General features: G+C 36.9%; 1 protein-coding gene and 8 non-coding genes across 10 annotated transcripts in view; 1 reads left to right on the top strand and 8 right to left on the bottom strand.

Annotated features, from left to right (window-relative positions):
* Positions 1-2,840, top strand: part of LOC125047982 (methyltransferase-like 26) — an 8,944-nt gene extending 6,104 nt beyond the window's left edge. For both annotated transcript variants that reach the window (XM_047646538.1, XM_047646537.1), the window contains exons 3-4: positions 12-230; positions 1,210-2,840. In XM_047646538.1, the coding sequence (XP_047502494.1) occupies positions 12-230; positions 1,210-1,344 (354 nt within the window). In that variant the 3' untranslated portion in view covers positions 1,345-2,840. The remainder of the gene's footprint in view (positions 1-11; positions 231-1,209) is intronic.
* Positions 2,841-5,245: 2,405 nt separating this feature from the next.
* LOC125048063 lies at positions 5,246-5,386 on the bottom strand. Its single transcript, XR_007116788.1, has one exon. It is a non-coding gene; the product is annotated as a U4 spliceosomal RNA (small nuclear RNA).
* Positions 5,387-8,013: 2,627 nt separating this feature from the next.
* On the bottom strand, positions 8,014-8,154 carry LOC125048064. The gene has a single exon (XR_007116789.1). It is a non-coding gene; the product is annotated as a U4 spliceosomal RNA (small nuclear RNA).
* An 848-nt stretch (positions 8,155-9,002) lies between these two features.
* On the bottom strand, positions 9,003-9,143 carry LOC125048065. Its single transcript, XR_007116790.1, has one exon. It is a non-coding gene; the product is annotated as a U4 spliceosomal RNA (small nuclear RNA).
* Positions 9,144-12,678: 3,535 nt separating this feature from the next.
* Positions 12,679-12,819, bottom strand: LOC125048068. Its single transcript, XR_007116792.1, has one exon. It is a non-coding gene; the product is annotated as a U4 spliceosomal RNA (small nuclear RNA).
* A 2,452-nt stretch (positions 12,820-15,271) lies between these two features.
* LOC125048069 lies at positions 15,272-15,412 on the bottom strand. Its single transcript, XR_007116793.1, has one exon. It is a non-coding gene; the product is annotated as a U4 spliceosomal RNA (small nuclear RNA).
* Positions 15,413-17,804: 2,392 nt separating this feature from the next.
* On the bottom strand, positions 17,805-17,945 carry LOC125048070. The gene has a single exon (XR_007116794.1). It is a non-coding gene; the product is annotated as a U4 spliceosomal RNA (small nuclear RNA).
* Positions 17,946-20,661: 2,716 nt separating this feature from the next.
* Positions 20,662-20,802, bottom strand: LOC125048066. Its single transcript, XR_007116791.1, has one exon. It is a non-coding gene; the product is annotated as a U4 spliceosomal RNA (small nuclear RNA).
* Positions 20,803-22,680: 1,878 nt separating this feature from the next.
* Positions 22,681-22,821, bottom strand: LOC125048071. The gene has a single exon (XR_007116795.1). It is a non-coding gene; the product is annotated as a U4 spliceosomal RNA (small nuclear RNA).
* Between the last annotated feature and the right edge of the window lie 668 nt (positions 22,822-23,489).

Genomic DNA, 23,489 nt, shown 5'->3' on the forward strand with positions numbered 1-23,489 from the left:
CCCTTTTGCAGCCTCTGAGTGAATGGGCGACTCCGATTGCAGAGAAATCTATCAACATGATGGTTAACATAAACATGGTACATATTTCACCATGGGCATGTACAGAGGGTCTCTTCGCAGCAGCTGGTAAACTCCTGAAGCCTGGTGGCATTCTGGTCACTTATGGGCCGTACTCAATCCATGGTGAAATCACACCCGAGAGTAACGTGAACTTCAATGCATCATTGAAGGTATTTCTTTCTTTCTTTCTTTTTTTACTGTAGATGTAAGCTTACCTTTATATATACACTATCATCACACCGCATTTTATATATAAATTATAGTACCTCACAGACAGACTTTACTCAGGTAACACCCAGAGAGACCATAAAACCTACTAGTTTATACATTGGTAATGGGTACATATACTGTCCACTGTACACTGTACACACAAGTGCCTAGGTTACTAAGGAGTCAATCAGAGGCCCTACATGACTTTACCTGATATCCCCATTCCTTGAATTTCTTTCTTTTTATATTGCTGTTAGTAATGATAGAGTTATTATTATTATTGGCCTTGAGATTATTATTATGCTATTAGAATACTGATAGTAGTGAAATAAAAAACAGGTAAATACATTAGATAGGTAAGATTAGTAATTAACACCTTGGGGACTAAGCTCTTACGGAGTTATCTATGTGTACAAAGCTGCATCATTATTGCTGAGGAATGAGGGCCTTTGTTTTGTGCCTTTTATTTGAGGTTGGAAGAGTCAGCATTTTGCTACCAAAAACTTGCTAAAGATATTATGGTAGCTTTTAATATTTTTTTCTGTGATATTGAAACATTCCCATCCTTTTCCTAGATGGCTGTTGGCATAAGAAATCTATTCAACCCATTAGGATGTATATTTATTGTGAATTTTAGAGGTTTATGGCTGTCATAATAAAATATAAAATTTGTAATTTAACCCCATGGATCCAGATGCTTCATTCCCTATAGATGGCCCAAAATAAGAACATTAGGCTTATTGAGCAAGCTGGGTGCACAGCTTGAAGTCTGGGCATTTTTGCCATTTTCCAATATCTATATTTGTCATATGATTTGCTTTAATCTGATGTTAATAGACTATTTTTCCTACATCACCAGTCACAGCTGGCAGGAATAGAATATTGAGCATGGAAATAGCAGCTTCCCTGGAGCCTTTTTATCCATGTCTTTCTCCTCAGGAGCAAAACTTTGAATGGGGCCTTCGAGACGTAGATGAGCTGGAGAAAGAAGCAAAGAAAAATGGACTGGTGTTCGATGCAATGTTTGATATGCCGGCAAACAACAAAACTCTCGTGTGGCAGAAGAATGAATAGAACTCGCACACAATTCTGGTCACTTTACAGGTGCTTTGATGCCTTGGTAAAACAAACATTTATTGTGTGGAGTTGCATGTTGCAAGTATTTCTTTTTGCTTACTATGACTAAAGCAACCAAATTGTAATCATCACATCATGCAATTGTAGAGGGTTCTTTAAGGTTTACATGCACAAATTTCACAGCCAGTATGCACTTCTACTAAGGTATGCCAAAGATGTATATGCTTTATTTTTTACTTGCAAATTAGAATAAATGTTAATAACAGTGTCAGAAAATGAGTACTTTGCTACTTCAATTAGTACTTAAAAGTAAATATATGAAGGCAATTTAACATAAGAAATGTGTGCCTTATATCGTAAGGTTATGTTAATATGCAAATAAGTTATAAATAATACAGGATTACTCAAATGTATATCTACACGAATTAGATTTTATACTAGTTTTGATATGCTGACAAGACGAGGAGGTTTTCAGTTCCAAATCACATTTATTTCAAGACCAGTTCCTTATGTAATGTTTTGAATTTGAGTGTAGCAGAATGTGAAACACATGACTTTTCAGTCTTCCGAATAGTGCAACCGAGTGATCTTGACAGCACCTTGTTCTTTTGATACATTCTTCATACGTTTATGCACATTCCAGAGTACATTTGTGTATGTCTTACAGAAGGGAGAATTTATTTCTTCCAGTTACTGTTCTGTGATTAAAATATATCCAAATAATTTCTTTTGTTTCTTGTATTTTTTTAGGTTTATGTAATAATTTCAATAATAGGAAATGAAGCAGTAAGAAACACATGTTTTTATATATTTTTATAGCTTATAGTCTATTAAATTATGGTTGTGCATCCTCACATGTGAATAAAAAGGAGATTAGAAAGCCAAAATTAAGTGAAAAGTTGTATACATAATTGTGGTTTACCTAAAATACTTGTACTTCATTTTCTGTCCTATCATAAATAAACCTGCTCTGTTTAGCAAAGATTGTTCAATCCTTGTTCAGATAAGGAGAGAGAAGTGGACTGTAATCTTCACAGTAGTCATTGTAACAGATGTTGAGAAAAGGACATTTCCACAAGAGCAACTGGGAAGTGCCTGACATTTTGGTTATATAATATTTTGTTACATGATTCCAAGGAAGTATTATGTAATCAAAATGATCAACTAATTCCTTTTGGAATAATATATTCTCTTTCATCCTTTCTCAATAAAAGAACATATCACATTCGCATTTTAACACCTCGTCAAGTACAGTTCTTTCACTGTATGTGCATTTAGTAATATGATAGATGTGGAAAGGTCTTGAGTTCTTGGTTTCATTCAACCACTGGAAATGGCTAACTATACTGGTCCATCATGGCTTGCAAGAATATATATATATAAGCACATTTCACTTTTTCCCATCATTCTGTAATCTGAGAGCAGCTATGTGAACACCCTTAATAATGGTGACATGCATTTGGCACTTCATAACAAATAAAGATGATATTTTGTGTTGTGCTTTTATTATTTTGTCCATTACCTTCTTATGAAAAGTTCAGTCTTTGGAGAGAAGATTGTTTTAACAAAGTGTTAAAACAAAAATTGTGCAGAAGAGGCATTAACCTATATTTGTTATTTTTTTTAGGGTAGAGATGTATGAATAACATTGTTATATTTCAAATAATTCTAACCAATCAGTCATGTATAAATAATCAGCAACTGAGCAAGCTTATGTATGTAAATGCAACTGGAAATGTTAAGACAAAGGAGATCTCATGTCACTGGATGCCAAAGGAATCCCAGATGGTATGACAAAAATCCTACTGCAGGAAATTGGAAAATATCAGATGAAAGCATACTATACTACAGTAGCCTTGGCCCTCAGTCCTCGTCTCAACAAATTTTGCATGGTCTTCCCCCACCCCCTTGCCTTCTGTTCTTCATCCCTTCTGTCCACTTATCCTAATCATTAACTCGTTTTTACCCTTTTCACCACAGTACTTTGTCATAATACTATACTTGGGGTTTTGTCCCCAAGCCCCACCCTATCGCTGTGTTTTGAATACGCCGCTAATAACCATAGATTTTGAAAGCATCATGAAATGGGTCACCATTCCATAAAATTCGTCTCGCTCCCAGGAATTCAACGCTTGGTAAGTTCTCGTCCTTCCTGTCGTTTCAGGCCGAAAGTAAAAGTCGTTTTTAATATTTGGGATAAATGCTATTCTCTTAAACTATCCTATTATCACTAATTTCCATTACTACCTAAAACTTGGGCTACACATAAAGAAAATCCCGCGGCGGCTGTTGTGTTATTCGCACATTCTCGTAAAATCCACCTTCCATCCCCAGATAGTTTCTCCTCTTTTCAGTCAAGACTCTGTGTATGTTAACCCAATTGCTACGGGTACACTTATAGTTCACTTTAGTATTGTAGTTAAAATGACGGGACAGATAGCCCCATAGTAAGTCAGCCACCAAAGGGTCGATTGGTAGGTCATAAGTTATCAGATTTTTTTCTTTTTCATTCCTTGAGTTTTCGAGGAAAAATATATTGCAATGATATGAAAAGCGTTCATGTTATCACTGTCATTTTGATTCTTATGTTATTAACCATCCCATTACATATAACATATAACAAAAATCTTCCAAATCAAGGAAAATGTTAATCCGGTGAGGTAGGTAAGAATGGTAATTGATTGGATCAAATACTAAGTCAAATACAAATACAATTAATGCCCATAAGGTTTCTGGGCTCAAAAGTAAACATTGGAGGCTTTGCTAAATCGTCTCTCAAAAAGTGCCGACGCTCCATTGGAAGCTCACACGCAGATTGACCTTGCACACACGTAAAAGAACAGGATGGGATAGTCAGACAGGGATGATACGCGTCCTAGACCTGTAATTGACGGTTATTACGCTGATGAGCATTTTAATTCATACTCTCTCTCTCTCTCTCTCTCTCTGAATACAAAAACAAATACATTTTTTTCCTAGATGCCAAAATACAATTACAAAAACATATAAAATGTATTTAGATACATCTCAAATACATATATAATTGTATTTTATTCCTGTAATCAAGTTTTCTTTGAAAGTGACATCAACGCCGCACATTTATGTCCTGATCATAACACCATACTTATTTACGTAGAGTATCGGACCTCAGCCCTTGCCTCGACTAATTTTGCATGGTCTTTTCTTCTCCTCCTTTCCTTTTCCGTGTCTTCTTCATCCCTTCTGTCCACTTATCCTAATCATTGACTAATTTTTACCCTTTTTCGCCACAATACTGTCATAATGTTGTGTGACCTTTGATGCCTGGCATATTTGTTTGTTTTGACCATTGACCATTCTGAAATCCACAAAATTTCAAACCCGGGGCCTTCGCCCCCAAGCCTCACTCTATCGCTACATTTTGAATATGCCGCTATTGACCTTAGATACTGATGCGGCAGATATTTTCCAATATATAATCAAAAGGCAACCTTAAATGATATGCGGCTAACAATGATGTCACTATGAAAGGTCAGCGCATTTTTTTAACGTATTTTTCTTTTTTTTTTTCATTGGACGAAACGAAAATAGAACGTTCATGCTGTACGATTCTGTCAAAGTTGTTGGCGCTATACCGGGTTTTATTATTATTATTCATTCTCTAATATGCAATGGTTATGGAGTAGAATGAATGTGAAGTATTTTCCATATTTTTTTCCTTTTTCTTATAATTCTATCTTTATCCTCATTTTTATATTGCGTTCAGCCTGCAGGCATTTAAGTCCTTTCTATTTTTTACAACCCAGATGTTCCCCAACAGAGGATTTATATCTTGTCCAATGAAGAAATCTTAAGACATTGTCGAAATTTACTTCGTTCTCATTATTACCGCATGGCGTTAATTTTCAGTGATTAGCAGCCCGAGATCAGGCTATCAAAAATTGCCTTAGCCGTCGATATTTCACGACGTCCAGGCGGGGTATTGGTTAAAGTTTTCAACTAGCAATAATCGCACCTCGGATTTACCTCATTGGTTACGATACTGCCACTGCGCAAAGCTAATTAACATTAGTGGGTCTAAGACCCAACCGGCTGTTACTGAGGACCCAAGTCACGCGATTGTGAAGCAACAGAATAATAAGTATAAGCCCAAGATAGTGTTCAAAGACAAACATTGATACGCTTCCTAAAGTTGTAACTGATGGTTATAACGCTAACAAGCGTTTTATCTAAATACAAATTACTTTTCGGTAATTTTCTAGTCTCAGCCATCCATTCTTCCAATTTTTATTCCTTCTTTCAATTTATCGACGCCGAAATATGCATGAATCTCTTATTTTCCATCACAAATTATATAAATAAAAGTATTGTTAATAGTTATGAAGTGACCTTACCCCTCTGAAAACAAACATCGCTGTATGAACCAAAATCATTCCTAACCCAAGGGCTTCACCCCTAGACAACCATCCGATTTTTCGCCGACGCAGATTCTCTCATACATTTGTGAGTGTATTTTCTCATTGCTTATTGTCATTACAAATGTAATGTCATTACATTTTCCTGTGAATGTTTATCAAAGTATTATATGTTGTACTTTTTTTATTATCAACTTGCTAAGGTAATACCATAGATGAAACGTGTCTTGTTTTCAGCCATACTGTCCATTAAAGGTAAAGTTTACCTTGTACTGCATGGCTGTGGAAAACTAAAACTATACCTACTTTTCTTCTAGGTGCCAGAATACAAATATTAAAAAAAAAAAAAATACAGTTTCAATGCGAATATACGTATGTTCGATCCACCTCTGTTGGTGACTAAGCACTTGTGGAACCATATTTGTAACCAACATTAATAATATAGAATCAAAATGTATAAATCATGCAACACCAACAAAAGGCATTTTAAGTGATTTCGGTGCTATCATTTGAAATCAAAAGTTGTTCCTTTTAAGCTGTAAAAGCCTACCTAAATATAATAAGATTCTTTGCTAGAGACATTAACGCCGCACATCCCCTGGCCTAGTATGCCAATCAGGTTCGTCATTTCCGCGTTTTCTAGGGCAACGGCGGGTAGTCGAGTGAAGCGAACAAAAAAATATAAACATTTCAATGCTAGTGGTATTTTTAAGTTATAATCGGACTTATGGTCGGTGTAACTTAGTAAATAAGAATTGTGGTACAGGGGGCAGGGGGAAGCCAGACCTTAAAGGACAGAGTTGGGGGAGGGAAAGCCTGGCTTCGATCAGCCAAGGTCGGAGGTGGAGGTACGCCAGAGGTTCAGAGAGATCCCTATTAAACATCTACCTTTTTTCATATGTATACCGACGGCTCCAAGACAAATGAGGGTGTGGGTGCGGGTGCATGGTCGACTGAATGTGAATTGAAGCTCAGACTGCCGAATCATACATCAATCTCTCTTGCTGAACTTTTTGCCATTGATAAAGCTATAGATTATCGACGACCCACGATAAAATAGTCATTTTTTTCTGATTCATTGAGTTTACTTAAAGCTATTAAATCATTAGAAGCAACTAAAAATGAACTGCTGGGTAATATCATTCGTAAGCTACATTGTGCCAACATGTCGATACCAGGCCACTCTGGTATTCATGGCAATGAACAGGCTGATAAATTAGCCAGGTCAACTGGTGATCTGGACATTAACACAGTTTGTACAGATCTCAGGTGTTTTGTGTCTCTTATAAAAGCAAAAATCTATTTCCTGAGGCAAAGTGAGTGGACCAACCTACAAATCTTCAATAAAACTATGAGACACAGCCCACAGGAAAATAAGAAGGGAGGAGGTGGTTTTGGCCCGTCGCAGGGTCAATGCCACCAGAATCACCCACCTCACTCTCTATGCCGAAATATACCCAAAATACACTAACAATAGACAACCAATCAAAAATTATCAGAGAATAAAGATTTTACATCAAACCTATCAAACGATGAAAAAAATAATAAGTAAAGGAAACATTTTTCTAAGGGAGACAAAATTGTATGACCTGATATAGATTGATATAATGAATAGGATCCATTGGCTTAATAACCTTGGCCACATGCTGCTGGTTGATATCCAAGAAATCCAACAAAGAAAGAAGAAAATGGGGGAGGAGGCCCCCTCACAGTTGTCATTTAAAAGTTTCAAATGTGCAAACTTCTCACCAAAAGAAAAGGTAAGTAATAGATAAGCCGCATTAGAAAAAAAAAAAATGTGCGTTATATTCAATATGTTTGTAACTGATGTTTTAACTGTTTCATAAAAAACGAAATAAATGTTTCATGCTGCACGATACGGTAAAATCTATGAGCGCTACATCTGGCAACGAATTTCAGACAGCCTTTCTTTCAACGTCAAATCGGGCCGGAGTCACCTATTGGTAATTTAGTCGTTTTGGTACTATATGTATAATTCCCCTCTGATAAACAATGATAATGGAGAGTAGAGTGGACTGTCAAGTATTTACAATATGGTAACTTTTCGCTGTTGACAATAAGTATTTTGTTTATTTTTCTCTAAATTATTCTACTATGTGAAACATGCAAGATACATCCAGTCCATTTTCATCGACAAATGTTCTTATCAGAGTTTTTCACTTCCTCCGAGGAAACATGATAATTCTGAATCTTTTGTTCGCTTGGGCGATGTTTTTTGTCACATTTACTAATTAAATATGGATTTCAGCAGCCCGAGATCAGGCTATCAAAAATTGCCTTAGCCGTCGATATTTCACGACGTCCAGGCGGGGTATTGGTTAAAGTTTTCAACTAGCAATAATCGCACCTCGGATTTACCTCATTGGTTACGATACTGCCACTGCGCAAAGCTAACTAATATTAACGGGTCTAAGACCCAACCGGCTGTTACTGAGGACCCAAGTCACGCATATTCGATCCACCTCTGTTGGTGACTAAGCACTTGTGGAACCATATTTGTAACTGACATTGATAATATAAAATTAAAATGTATAAATCATGCAACACCAACACAAGTTATTCATCCACTAGGCATTTTAAGTAATTTCGGCTGCTATAAATTTGAAATCGAAAGTTGTTAATTTTAAGCTGTAAAAGCCTATTTAAATATAATAAGAATCTTTTCTAGAGACATCAACGCCGCACATCCCCTGGCCTAGTATGCCAATCAGTTTCGTTTTTTCAGCTTTTTCTGGAGGAGGGCAACGGCGGGTAGGCAAAATAAAAGATAAATAATATATAAGTCGCAATAAAAGTTTTGTGTGCGTTATTTTCAATATGTTTGTAACTGATGTTTTAGCTTAAAAACTAAATAAATTCCCTACATCTGGGAACGAAGTTCAGGAAGCCCTTTTTTCAACGTCAAATCGGGCCGGAGTCACCTATTGGTAATTACTTTAGTTGTTTTGGATACTATATGTATAATTTCCCTCTGATAGACAATGATAATGGAGAGTAGATTGGACTCTGTCAAATATTTACAATATGGTAACTTTTCGCAGTTGATAATAAGTATTTTGTTTATTTTTCTCTAAATTATTCTACTGTGTAAAAATGCAAGATACATCCAGTCCATTTTCAACGACAAAGGTTCTTATCAGAGGTTTTCACTTCCTCCAAGGAAACATGACAATTCTGAATGTTTAGTTCTCTCTAGCGATATTTGTTCCACATTTACTAGTTTAATATTGATTTTAGCAGCCCGAAATCAGGCTATCAAAAATTACCTTAGCCGTCGATATTTCACGACGTCCAGGCGGGGTATTGGTTAAAGTTTTCAACTAGCAATAATCGCACCTCGGATTTACCTCATTGGTTACGATACTGCCACTGCGCAAAGCTAACAAACAATAATGCGTCTTAGACCCAACCGGCTGTTACTGAGGACCCAAGTCTCGCGATTGTGAAGCAACATAAAAAAGCCCAAGACAGTGTTCAATGACAAAAATTGATACGCTTCCTAAAGTTGTAACTGACGGTTATAACGCTAACAAGCGTTTTATCTATCTCAATACAAATATAGATATAAATATAAATACAAATTACTTTTCGGTAATTTTCTAGTTTCACACAGCCATCCATTCTACCAATTTTTATTCCTTCTTTCAATTATCGACGCCGTATTATGCATGAATCTCTTGTTATTTTCCATCGCACGGGGAGTGTGTGTAAAACTTCGCTATCGATACTCATGTATGAGTAGATAGGTAATGTCTATGGATCTAGTTAGATCCTAATTGCACACTCCTTTTGGTGGGTCGTGTGTCATGGTTGGTCTCATACCCGGAGTGGCCTAGGTTCGAGGCCAGGCCAGGTCAGGGAGGATTGGTATATAGAGAAAAGTATTGTTGATGTTTATGAAGTGACCTTACCCCTCTGAAAACAAACATCACAGTATGAACCAAAATCCTTCCTAACCGAAGGGCTTCACCCCTAGACAACCATCCGATCACCGTATTTGCCTATTTGGGGCTCTACCCCTGGACCGGGGACCCCCACCTAATTGTGGAGTTACAGCCTGCATGGCATGTGTTGCGACCTATTTTTTTAAATTTTGGACGCCGACGCAGATTCTCTCATGTATTTGTGAGTGTATTTTCTCATTGCTTATTATAGTGCAATTACATTTTCCTGTAAATGTTTATCAAAGTATTATATGTTGCATTTTTTTTTTTTTTTTTATCAATTTGCTAAGGTAATACCACAGATGAAAAGTGTCTTGTTTTTACCTATACTGTCCATTAAAGGTAAAGTTTACCTTGTACTGCATGGCTGTGAAAAACTAAAACTATACCTACTTTTCTTCTAGGTGCCAGAAGACAAATATTTAAAAAGTATATTTGAATGCAGTTTACGAATATACGTATATTCGATCCACCTCTGTTGGTGACTAAGCACTTGTGGAACCATATTTGTAACTAACATTGATAATATAGAATCAAATGTATAAATCATGCAACACCAAAACAAGTGTTGCACAACTATTTAATTATCAACTTGCTAAGGTAATACCATAGATGAAAAGTGTCTTGTTTTCAGCTATACTGTCCATTAAAGGTAAAGTTTACCTTGTACTGCATGGTTGTGAAAAACTAAAACTATACCTACTTTTCTTCTAGGTGCCAGAAGACAAATATTTAAAAAGTATACTTGAATGCAGTTTACGAATATACGTATATTCGATCCACCTCTGTTGGTGACTAAGCACTTGTGGAACCATATTTGTAACTAACATTGATAATATAGAATCAAAATGTATAAATCATGCAACACTAACACAAGTTATTCACCCACAAGGCATTTTAAGTAATTTCGGCTGCTATCATTTGAAATCAAAAGTTGTTCCTTTTAAGCTGTAAAAGTGTCTTGTCTTCAGCCATACTGTCCTTTAAGGTAAAATTTACCTTGTATTGCATGGCTGTGGAAAAGTAAAACTATACCTACTTCTCTTCTAGGTGCCAGAATACAATTTAAAAGTATATTTAAGTACAGTTTCAATACGAATATATGTCTATTCAAGCCACCTCTGTTGGTGACTAAGCCCTTGTGGAACCATATTTGTAACTAACATTGATAATATAGAATCAAAATGTATAAATCATGCAACACCAACACAAGTTATCAAAAGTTGTTCCTTTTAAGCTGTAAAAGCCTATTTAAATAAAATAAGAGTCTTTGCTAGAGACATCAACGACGCAAATCCCTTGGCCTAGCATGCCAATCAGGTTCGTCATTTCAGCTTTTTCTAGGAGGGGGGACAACGGCGGGTAGGCGAGCGAAGCGAATAAAAAATATATAAAAGTTGCAATGCTAGTGGCATTTTAAAGTTATAATCGGACTTGTGGTTGGTGTAACTTAGGAAAATACAAAGGTTAAGAATTGTACGGGGGGGCAGGGGGACAGTTGGGGGAGGGGAAGCCTGGCTTCGATCAGCCAAGGTCATGACGCCGGAGGTGGAGGTACGCCAGAGGTTCAGAGAGATCCTTATTAAACATCTACCTTTTTTCATATGTATACCGATGGCTCCAAGACAAATGAGGGTGTGGGTGCGGGTGTATGGTCGACTGAATGTGAATTGAAGCTCAGATTGCCGAATCATACATCGATCTTTCTTGCTGAACTTTTTGCCATTGATAAAGCTATAGATAAAATAGTCATTTTTTCTGATTCATAAAGTTTACTTAAAGCTATTAAATCATTGGAAACAACTAAAAATGGAATGCTGGGTAATATTCGTAAGCTACATGGTGCCAAAAAATCAATACCAGGCCACTCTGATATTCATGGCAATGAACAGGCTGACAAATTAGCCAGGTCAACTGGTGATCTGGGCATTAACAAAGTTTGTACAGATCTCAGGTGTTGTGTCTCTTATAAAAGCAAAAATCCATCTCCTGTGGCAAACTGAGTGGACCAACATACAAATAGACAATAGAATTGTGGAACACAGCCCACAGGAAAGTCAGAAGGGAGGTGGTATTGGTTCGTCTCGGGGTCAATGCTACCAGAATCACCCACCTCACTCCCTATATGCCCTAATATACCCAAAATACACTAACAATAGACAACCACTCAAAAATTATCTGTGAATAAAAAATAAAGATTTTACATCAAACCTTCTATCAAACGATGCAAATATAATAAGTAAAGTAATCACTTTTCTAAGGGAGACAAAATTTTATGACCTTATATAGATTTATATAATGAATAGGATCCATTGGCTTAATAACCTTGCCCACATGCCGCTGGTTTGATATCCAAGAAATCCAACAAAGAAGAAAATGGGGAGGAGGCCCCCTCATAGGAGTTGCCACTTAAAAGTTTAAAATGTGTAAACCTCATACTAACATAAAAGGCAAGTAATAGATTTGTCGCAATAAGTTTTTTTTTGTGTGTGTGTGTGTGTGTGTGTGCGTTATTTTCAATATGTTTGTAACTGTTTTTACCGTTTCATAGAAACGAAATCAATGTTTCATGTTGCACGATACTGTAAAATCTATTAGCCCTACATCTGGCAACGAAGTTCAGACAGCCCTTTTTTCAACGTCAAATCGGGCCGGAGTCACCAATTGGTAATTACTTTAGTCGTTTTGGATACTATATGTATACTTCCCCTCTGATAAACAATGCTAATGGAGAGTAGATTGGACTCTGTCAAGTATTTACAAAATGGCAACTTTTCGCAGTTGATAATAAGTATTTTGTTTATTTTTCTCTAAATTATTTTACCTGCAAGATACATCCAGTCCATTTCCAACGACTAAGGTTCTTAACAGATGGTTTTCATTTCGTCCGAGGAAACATGACAATTCTGAATGTTTAGTTCTCTCTAGCGATGTTTTTTTCACTTTTCCTAATTTAATATTGATTTTAGCAGCCCGAAATCGGGCTATCAAAAATTGCCTTAGCCGTCGATATTTCACGACGTCCAGGCGGGGTATTGGTTAAAGTTTTCAACTAGCAATAATCGCACCTCGGATTTACCTCATTGGTTACGATACTGCCACTGCGCAAAGCTAACAAACATAAGTGGGTCTAAGACCCAACCGGCTGTTACTGAGGACCCGAGTCACGCGATTGTGAAACAACAGAATAATAAGCCCAAGATAGCGTTTAATGACAAAAAATTATACGCTTCCTAAAGTTGTAACTGACGGTCATAGCGCTAACAAGCGTTTTATCTATCTCAATATAAATATAAATACAAATTACTTTTCGGTAATTTTCTAGTTTCATACAGCCATCCAGCCATCCATTCTTCTATTTTTTATTCCTTCTTTCAATTATCGACGCCGTAATATGCATGAATCTTGTTATTCTCCATCGCAAATTATATAAATAAAAGTATTGTTAAAGTTTATGAATTGATCTTATCCCTCTGAAAACAAACATCACTGTATGAACCAAAATCCTTCCTAACCCAAGGGTGCTATCATTTGAAATCAAAAGTTGTTCCTTTTAAGCTGTAAAAGCCTATCTAAATATAATAAGATTCTTTGCTAGAGACATCAATGCCTCACATCCCCTGGCCTAGTATGCCAATCAGGTTCGTCATTTTAACTTTTTCTAGGGCAACGGCGGGTAGGCGAGTGAAGCGAACAAAAAAATATAAACATTTCAATGCTAGTTATAATCGGACTATTGGTCGGTGTAATTTAGTAAATAAGAATTGTGGTACGGGGGGCAGGGGGAAGTCAGACATTAAAGGACAGAGTTTGGGGAGGGAAAGCCTGGCTTCGATCAGCCAAGGTCATGACGCCGGAGGTGGAGGTACGCCAGAGGTTCAGAGAGATCCCTATTACACATCTACCTTTTTTCATATGTATACCGACGGCTCCAAGACAAATGAGGGTGTGGGTGCGGGTGTATGGTCGACTGAATGTGAATTGAAGCTCAGACTGCCGAATCATACATCAATCTTTCTTGCTGAACTTTTTGCCATTGATAAAGCTATAGATTATCGACGACCCACGATAAAATAGTCATTTTTTATGATTCATTAAGTTTACTGAAAGCTATTAAATCATTAGAAATAACTAAAAATGAACTGCTGGGTAATATCATTCGTAAGCTACATTGTGCCAATGTAGCTTAGGTTAGGTTAGGTCATCCTGGTATTCATGGCAATGAACAGGCTGATAAATTAGCCAGGTCAACTGGTGATCTGGACTTTAACACAGTTTGTACAAATCTCAGGTGTTTTGTGTCTCGTTTAAAAGCAAAAATCTATCTCCTGTGGCAAAGTGAGTGGACCAACCTACAAATAGTCAATAAGACTATGGGACACAGCCCACAGGAAAATAAGAAGGGTAGGAGGTGGTTTTGGCCCGTCTCAGGGTCAATGCCACCAGAATCACCCACCTCACTCTCTATGCCCAAATATACCCAAAATACATTAACAATAGACAACCAAACAAAAATTATCTGAGAATAAAGATTTTACATCAAACCTTCTATCAAACGATGGAAAAAATTATAAGTAAACACTTTTCTAAGGGAGACAGAACTTTATGACCTTATATAGATTGATATAATGAATAGGATCCATTGGCTTAATAACCTTGGCCACATGCCGCTGGTTGATATCCAAGAAATCCAACAAAGAAAGAAAATGGGGGAGGAGGCCCCTCCACAGGAGTTGTCACTTAGAAGTTTAAAATGTGTAAACCTCTCACCAAAATAAAAGGTAAGTAATAGATAAGTCGCAATAAAAAAGAAAAAACATTGTGCGTTATTTTCAATATGTTTGTAACTGATGTTTTAACTGTTTTATAAAAAACGAAATAAATGTTTCATGCTGCACGATACTGTAAAATCTATTAGCCCTACATCTGGCAACGAAGTTCAGACAGCCTTTTTTTCAAGGTCAAGTCGGGCCAGCCTCTGGGTTAGTACAGTGGTAACGTGCCGGCCTCTCATCCGAGGGGTCGCCGGTTCGCGCCCCGCCCAGGCGCGAGAAGTTGCAATTGTCGCCTGGAGGTTACTGCTGTGGCTGGGCACCACGGCGGGTAAGGACAAAAGCCAAGTCAGCACCTGCTGACACACGTTAGCGAGTCAACATTAGTCGTCACAGGCCGGGCTCCCCTCATTGGCATAGCCCGGGCGAAGCTCAGCTTCGCATATCGGACATATCCTTATCCTTAAGTCGGGAGGGAGTTACCTATTGGTAATTACTTTAGTCGTTTTGGATACTATATGTATAATTCCCCTCTGATAAACAATGCTAATGGAGAGTAGATTGGACTCTGTCAAGTATTTACAAAATGGCAACTTTTCGCAGTTGATAATAAGTATTTTGATTATTTTTCTCTAAATTATTTTACCTGCAAGATACATCCAGTCCATTTTCAACGACTAAGGTTCTTAACAGAGGTTTTCATTTCGTCCGAGGAAACATGACAATTCTGAATGTTTAGTTCTCTCTAGCGATGTTTTTTTCACTTTTCCTAATTTAATATTGATTTTAGCAGCCCGAAATCGGGCTATCAAAAATTGCCTTAGCCGTCGATATTTCACGACGTCCAGGCGGGGTATTGGTTAAAGTTTTCAACTAGCAATAATCGCACCTCGGATTTACCTCATTGGTTACGATACTGCCACTGCGCAAAGCTAACAAACATAAGTGGGTCTAAGACCCAACCGGCTGTTACTGAGGACCCGAGTCACGCGATTGTGAAGCAACAGAATAATAAGCCCAAGATAGCGTTTAATGACAAAAATTGATACGCTTCCTAAAGTTGTAACTGACGGTCATAGCGCTAACCAGCGTTTTATCTATCTCAATACAAATATAGATATAAATATAAATACAAATTACTTTTCGGTAATTTTCTAGTTTCATACAGCCATCCATTCTTCTAATTTTTATTACTTCTTTCAATTATCGACGCCGTAATATGCATGAATCTTGTTATTCTCCATCGCAAATTATATAAATTAAAGTATTGTTAATGTTTATGAATTGATCTTACCCCTCTGAAAACAAACATCACTGTATGAACCAAAATCCTTCCTAACCCAAGGGTGCTATCATTTGAAATCAAAAGTTGTTCCTTTTAAGCTGTAAAAGCCTATCTAAATATAATAAGATTCTTTGCTAGAGACATCAATGCCTCACATCCCCTGGCCTAGTATGCCAATCAGGTTCGTCATTTCAGCTTTTTTTCTAGGACAACGGCGGGTAGGCGAGTGAAGCGAACAAAAAAAAAAATAAATAAATAAAAAAAAATAAAAAAATTGCAATGCTAGTGGTATTTTTTAAGTTATAATCAGACTTATGGTCGGTGTAATTTAGAAAATAAGAATTGTGGTACGGGGGACAGGGGGAAGTCAGACATTAAAGGACAGAGTTGGGGGAGGAAAGGCCTGGCTTCGATCAGCCAAGGTCATGACGCCGGAGGTGGAGGTACGCCAGAGGTTCAGAGAGATCCCTATTTAACATCTACCTTTTTTCATATGTATACCGACGGCTCCAAGACAAATGAGGGTGTGGGTGCGGGTGTATGGTCGACTGAATGTGAATTGAAGCTCAGACTGCCGAAACATACATCAATTTTTCTTGCTGAACTTTTTGCCATTGATAAAGATATAGATTATCGACGACCCAGGATAAAATAATCATTTTTTCTGATTCATTAAGTTTACTTAAAGCTATTAAATCATTAGAAATAACTAAAAATGAACTGCTGGGTAATATCATTCGTAAGTTACATTGTGCCAATGTAGCTTAGGTTAGGTTAGGTCATCCTGGTATTTATGGCAATGAACAGGCTGATAAATTAGCCAGGTCAACTGGTGATCTGGACATTAACACAGTTTGTACAGATCTCAGGTGTTTTGTCTCTTATAAAAGCAAAAATCCATCTCCTGTGGCAAAGTGAGTGGACCAACCTACAAATAGTCAATAAGACTATGGGACACAGCCCACAGGAAAATAAGGGTAGGAGGTGGTTTTGGCCCGTCTCAGGGTCAATGCCACCAGAATCACCCACCTTACTCTCTATGCCCAAAATTATTCAAAATTCTAAGGGAGACAGAACTTTATGACCTTATATAGATTGATATAATGAATAGGATCCATTGGCTTAATAACCTTGGCCACATGCCGCTGGTTGATATCCAAGAAATCCAACAAAGAAAGAAAATGGGGGAGGAGGCCCCTCCACAGGAGTTGTCACTTAGAAGTTTAAAATGTGTAAACCTCTCACCAAAATAAAAGGTAAGTAATAGATAAGTCGCAATAAAAAAGAAAAAAACATTGTGCGTTATTTTCAATATGTTTGTAACTGATGTTTTAACTGTTTCATAAAAAAACGAAATAAATGTTTCATGCTGCACGATACTGTAAAATCTATTAGCCCTACATCTGGCAACGAAGTTCAGACAGCCGTTTTTTTCAAGGTCAAGTCGGGCCGGCCTCTGGGTTAGTACAGTGGTAACGTGCCGGCCTCTCATCCGAGGGGTCGGCGGTTCACGCCCCGCCCAGGCGCGAGAAGTTGCAATTGTCGCCTGGAGGTTACTGCTGTGGCTGGGCACCACGGCGGGTAGGGACAAAAGCCAAGTCAGCACCTGCTGACACACGTTAGCGAGTCAACATTAGTCGTCACAGGCCGGGCTCCCCTCATTGGCATAGCCCGGGCGAAGCTCAGCTTCGCATATCGGACATATCCTTATCCTTAAGTCGGGAGGGAGTTACCTATTGGTAATTACTTTAGTCGTTTTGGATACTATATGTATAATTCCCCTCTGATAAACAATGCTAATGGAGAGTAGATTGGACTCTGTCAAGTATTTACAAAATGGCAACTTTTCGCAGTTGATAATAAGTATTTTGTTTATTTTTCTCTAAATTATTTTACCTGCAAGATACATCCAGTCCATTTTCAACGACTAAGGTTCTTAACAGAGGTTTTCATTTCGTCCGAGGAAACATGACAATTCTGAATGTTCAGTTCTCTTGCGATGTTTATTTCACTTTTCCTTGTTTAATATTGATTTTAGCAGCCCGAAATCGGGCTATCAAAAATTGCCTTAGCCGTCGATATTTCACGACGTCCAGGCGGGGTATTGGTTAAAGTTTTCAACTAGCAATAATCGCACCTCGGATTTACCTCATTGGTTACGATACTGCCACTGCGCAAAGCTAACAAACATAAGTGGGTCTAAGACCCAACCGGCTGTTACTGAGGACCCGAGTCACGCGATTGTGAAACAACAGAATAATAAGCCCAAGATAGCGTTTAATGACAAAAATTGATACGCTTCCTAAAGTGGTAAATGACGGTCATAGCGCTAACAAGTGTTTTATCTATCTCAATACAAATATAGATATAAATATAAATACAAATTACTTTTCGGTAATTTTCTAGTTTCATACAGCCATCCATTCTTCTATTTTTTATTCCTTCTTTCAATTATCGACGCCGTAATATGCATGAATCTTGTTATTTTCCATCGCAAATTATATAAATAAAAGTATTGTTAATGTTTATGAAGTGACCTTACCCCTCTGCAAACAAACATCACTGTATGAACCAAAATCCTTCCTAACCCAAGGGCTTCACCCCTAGACAACCATCCGATCACCGTATTTCCCTATTTGGGGCTTTACCCCTGGACCCCCACCCAATTGTGGAGTTACAGCCTGCATGGTATGTGTTGCGACCTATTTTCTTAATTTTGCACATTTTTTGCCGACGCAGATTCTCTCATGTATTTGTGAGTGTATTTTCACATTGCTTATTATAGTGTTATTACATTTTCCTGTAGATGTTTACCAAAGTATTATATGTTGCACAACTTTTTCATTATCAACTTGCTAAGGTAATACCATAGATGAAAAGTGTCTTGTTTTCAGCCATACTGTCCATTAAAGGAAAAGTTTACCTTGTACTGCATGGCTGTGGAAAACTAAAACTATACCTACTTTTCTTCTAGGTGCCAGAATGCAAATATTTAAAAAGTTTATTTAAATACAGTTTCAATACGAATATACGTATATTCGATCCACCTCTGTTGGTGACTAAGCACTTGTGGAACCATATTTGTAATTAACATTAACAATATAGAATCAAAATGTATAAATCATGCAAACCAACACAAGTTATTCATCAACTAGGCATTTTAAGTAATTTCGGCTGCTAGCATTTGAAATCAAAAGTTGTTCCTTTTAAGCTGTAAAAGCCTATCTAAATATAATAAGATTCTTTGCTAGAGACATCAACGCCGCACATCCCCTGGCCTAGTATGCCAATCAGGTTCGTCATTTCAGCTTTTTTTCTAGGACAACGGCGGGTAGGCGAGTGAAGCGAACAAAAAAAAAAAAAAAAAAAAAAAAAAGAAAAATTGCAATGCTAGTGGTATTTTTTAAGTTATAATCAGACTTCTGGTCGGTGTAACTTAGTAAATAATAATTGTGGTAAAGGGGGGGCAGGGGGAAGTCAGACCTAAAAGGACAGAGTTGGGGGAGGGGAAGCCTGGCTTCCATCAGCCAAGGCCATGGCGCCGGAGGTGGAGGTACGCCAGAGGTTCAGAGATATCCCTATTAAACATCTACCTTTTTCATATGTATACCGACGGCTCCAAGACAAATGAGGGTGTGGGTGCGGGTGTATGGTCGACTGAATGTAAATTGAAGCTCAGATTGCCGAATCATACATCGATCTTTCTTGCTGAACTTTTTGCCATTGATAAAGCTATAGATTTTGCAATATCGACGACCCACGATAAAATCGTCATTTTGTCTGATTCATTAAGTTTACTTAAAGCCATTAAATCATTAGAAACTACTAAAAATGGAATGCTGGGTAATATCATTCGTAAGCTTCATTATGCCAAAAAATCAATACCAGGCCACTCTGATATTCATGGCAATGAATAGGCTGACAAATTAGCCAGGTCAACTGGTGATCTGGACTTTAACACAGTTTGTACAGATCTCAGGTGTTTTGTGTCTTATAAAAGCAAAAATCCATCTCCTGTGGCAAAGTGAGTGAACTAACCTACAAATAGACAATAGAATTGTGGGATACAGCCCACAGGAAAGTCAGAAGGGAGGAGGTGGTTTTGGCCCGGCTCAGGGTCAATGCCACCAGAATCACCCACCTCACTCCCTATATGCCCTAATATACCCAAAATACACTAACAATAGACAACCATTCAAAAATTATCTGAGAATATAAAATAAAGATTTTACTACATCAAACCTTCAAATGATGAAAAAAAAATAAGTAAAGTAATCACTTTTCTAAGGGAGACAAAACTTCATGACCTTACATAGATTGATACAATGAATAGCTTCCATTGGCTTAATGACCTTGCCCAAATGCCGCTGGTTTGATATCCAAGAAATCCAGCAAAGAATGAAGAAAAAGTTTAAAATGTGTAAACCTCACACTAAAATAAAAGGCAATAGATAAGTCTGTTTTTACTGTTTCATAAAAACGAAATAAATGTTACATGCTGCACGGTAATGTAAAATCTATTAGGGGTACATTTGGGAACGAAGTTCAGACAACCTTTTTCTTAACCGTCAAATCGGGCCGGAGTCACTTATTGGTAATTTAGTCGTTTTGGATACTATATGTATTATTCCCCTCTGATAATCAATGATAATGGAGAGTAGAGTGGACTCTGTCAAGTATTTACAAAATGGTGACTTTTCGCAGTTGACAATAAGTATTTTATTTTTCTCTAAATTATTCTATTGTGTGAAACATGCAAGATACATCCAGTCCATTTTCAACGACTGAGGGTCTTAACAGAGGTTTTCACTTCGTCCGAGGAACATGACATTTCTAATTTATTAGCTCTCCTGAGCGATGACTTATCACATTTGGTAACTTAATAATGATTTCAGCAGCCCGAATTTAGGCTATCAAAAATTGCCTTAGCCGTCGATATTTCACGACGTCCAGGCGGGGTATTGGTTAAAGTTTTCAACTAGCAATAATCGCACCTCGGATTTACCTCATTGGTTACGATACTGCCACTGCGCAAAGCTAACGATTAATAAGGGGACCAAGACCCAACCGGCGGTTACTGAGGACATGAGTAATGTGATTGGCAAACAACATAATTTCCGAATGCTGTACAGAAACTATTTGAGCAAATGTGTGATTCCTTTTTTCTTCGTTGGGTCTAAGGGCATGAATCAGATTTTATTAAAATTTTATTCCATAAGATTAAGCCCAAGATCTTTGCCAATGACAAAAAATGATATGCGTTGTAACTGACGGTATAACACTAACAAGAGTTGCCAAACGTTTGACTCCACCCTATTCCCGGGAATCTACAGAAGTTTACGTTTTGTTATTAATTATTGACTATTTTCTACACCGTTACACTCTACTTCGGATTTCTCCATATTATAAAATCGCAGGTAATATAAAATACAAGGTTATATTATCTTTCAAGTGTCATTATAGCTATGACTTGTATGAAAATGAGAAAAATGATGACCTAGTAAACAACTCCAAAAACATTTTTTTCGAACTTTTCAATTTTGAAGACATCACTATTACTGCTCTATACGAATTATATCTCCGTCATGGTATGACTTTACTGTTCTGTATTAAATTTTACATGCTTTATAACTGTTTTCATGCTTGTTCATTCATTTTTGCCAGAGAATGGTTTGAACATGACTCCACCCTCAAAGCGTAGCCCCGCCCCCTCGATTCCTGTCGCAAAAAAGGGACGTGACGGCGAAAAGGAGTATATATATATATATATATATATATATATATATATATATATATATATATATATATATATATATATATATATATTTGTTTATATACATATATATACACAAAATACCTATGCTGCCAGGTGCCAGAATACAAATATTTAAAACTATTATGTTTAAATATATTTCAAATACAAATATATTTGCATTTGATCCACTTCTGTTAATGACGAAACACTTGTGGAACCATCGATGCATTACCAACATTAATAAAACAGAACTGTTCGTCCACTAGGCCTTTTAAGTGATTTCTGCTGCTGATATCATTTGATATTAAGAGTTTTTCCGTTTAAGTTGTAAAATATCATCTAACTGTAATAAAATTCTTTGCTGGAGATATCAACGCCGCATATCACCTGGTAAGTCATGTCTGACATGGGGGCAACGGCGGGTAGGCGAAAAAAAAGTTGCACATCGAGTGGCATTTTAAGCTATAATCGAACCTATGTTGATGTATTTTAGTATGAAAAAAAATGAAAATTGTGGCCCGGGGGGGGGGGGGGGGGGAATCAGACCATAAGGGGCAAAGTCGGGGGAGGGAGGAGGAGGCTCCCTCATAGGAACTCGCAGTAGAAAGTTTAAAATGTGTCAGCTTTACACTAAAATATAAGACAAGGATAAAGTAAGTCACAATAAAGTATGTGTGCGTTATTTTCATTATGTTTATAACTAATCTAATTGTTTCGAGAAAACGATATAAAATATGTTTTATGTTGTCCGATACTGTAAAATCAGTCGGCGCTACATCTGGCAACGAAGTTCAGACTCAGCCTTTTTTCAACGTTAAGTCAGGCCAAAGTCACCTATTGGTAATTACTTTAGTCGTTTTGGATACTATATATGTAATTCCTCTCTGATAGACAATGGTAATGGAGAGTAGAGTGAACTCGGTGAAGTATTTACAAAATGGCAACTTTTCGCAGTTGACAATAAGTATTTTGTTTGATTATTTTTCTCTTCAATATGCTATGTGAAACATGCAGGCCATTTTATTTTTCCACGACTAATGTTTCTCAATCTAAGGTTTTTATACTTAGTTCGACAAGCGAATTTCATGACTAAATCGAAACTTTGGATTATTCCGATCTTAAAGTCATTTCAATAAATTTACTTATGTATAGGATAATGCAGCCCGAATTCAGGCTATCAAAAATTGCCTTGGCCGTCGATATTTCACGACGTCCAGGCGGGGTATTGGTTAAAGTTTTCAACTAGCAATAATCGCACCTCGGTTTTACCTCATTGGTTACGATACTGCCACTGCGCAAAGCTAACGATAGATAAGTGGGCCAAGACCCAACCGGCGGTTACTGATGACTTGAGTTGGGCAAGCGTTTTTTTATTATTTTTTCTTTTTAGTTTTATTAATGCAAATATTCGATTAAATGTGTAATTTCTGTTTTCTTAGTTGTGTATACTAATAAGATTGAAACTCTATTTTTTATTTAATAAGTACCAGACCAACTGAGAGAATTGTTCACTGAAACAAAGAAAAAAACGTAGCTTATTATTTTGCTAAGTGAAAACATATTTACAACCTTATTCATTGTTTAGTTACAACATGATATATATAGTATAAAGTAATTTTACATTACAATAAATCGTAATATTCTATCAATTTTGTAGTTGTCATTATCTTTATTGAGGATAGAAAACTCATCCTTCAATTTAGAGGGAAACTAAGCTAAACGGACAGATTTACCTCTGTAGTTATTATGAATGTTTTACATATATGTTACATATATATACATACACATATATACATATATATATGTATATATGTGTGTATATATATATGTGTGTATGTATGTATATATGTGTGTATATTGTATACATAAACTCCAGAAACACAGCTGTCTGTTTACCTTAGTCAACCATTAAATAGAAGGAGACGTTTTCTATACTCAATTACGAAAATAAACACTGCATATACAATATAT

The sequence above is a fragment of the Penaeus chinensis genome, chromosome 42, assembly GCF_019202785.1.
Source record: "Penaeus chinensis breed Huanghai No. 1 chromosome 42, ASM1920278v2, whole genome shotgun sequence".
Classification (NCBI taxonomy): domain Eukaryota; kingdom Metazoa; phylum Arthropoda; class Malacostraca; order Decapoda; family Penaeidae; genus Penaeus; species Penaeus chinensis.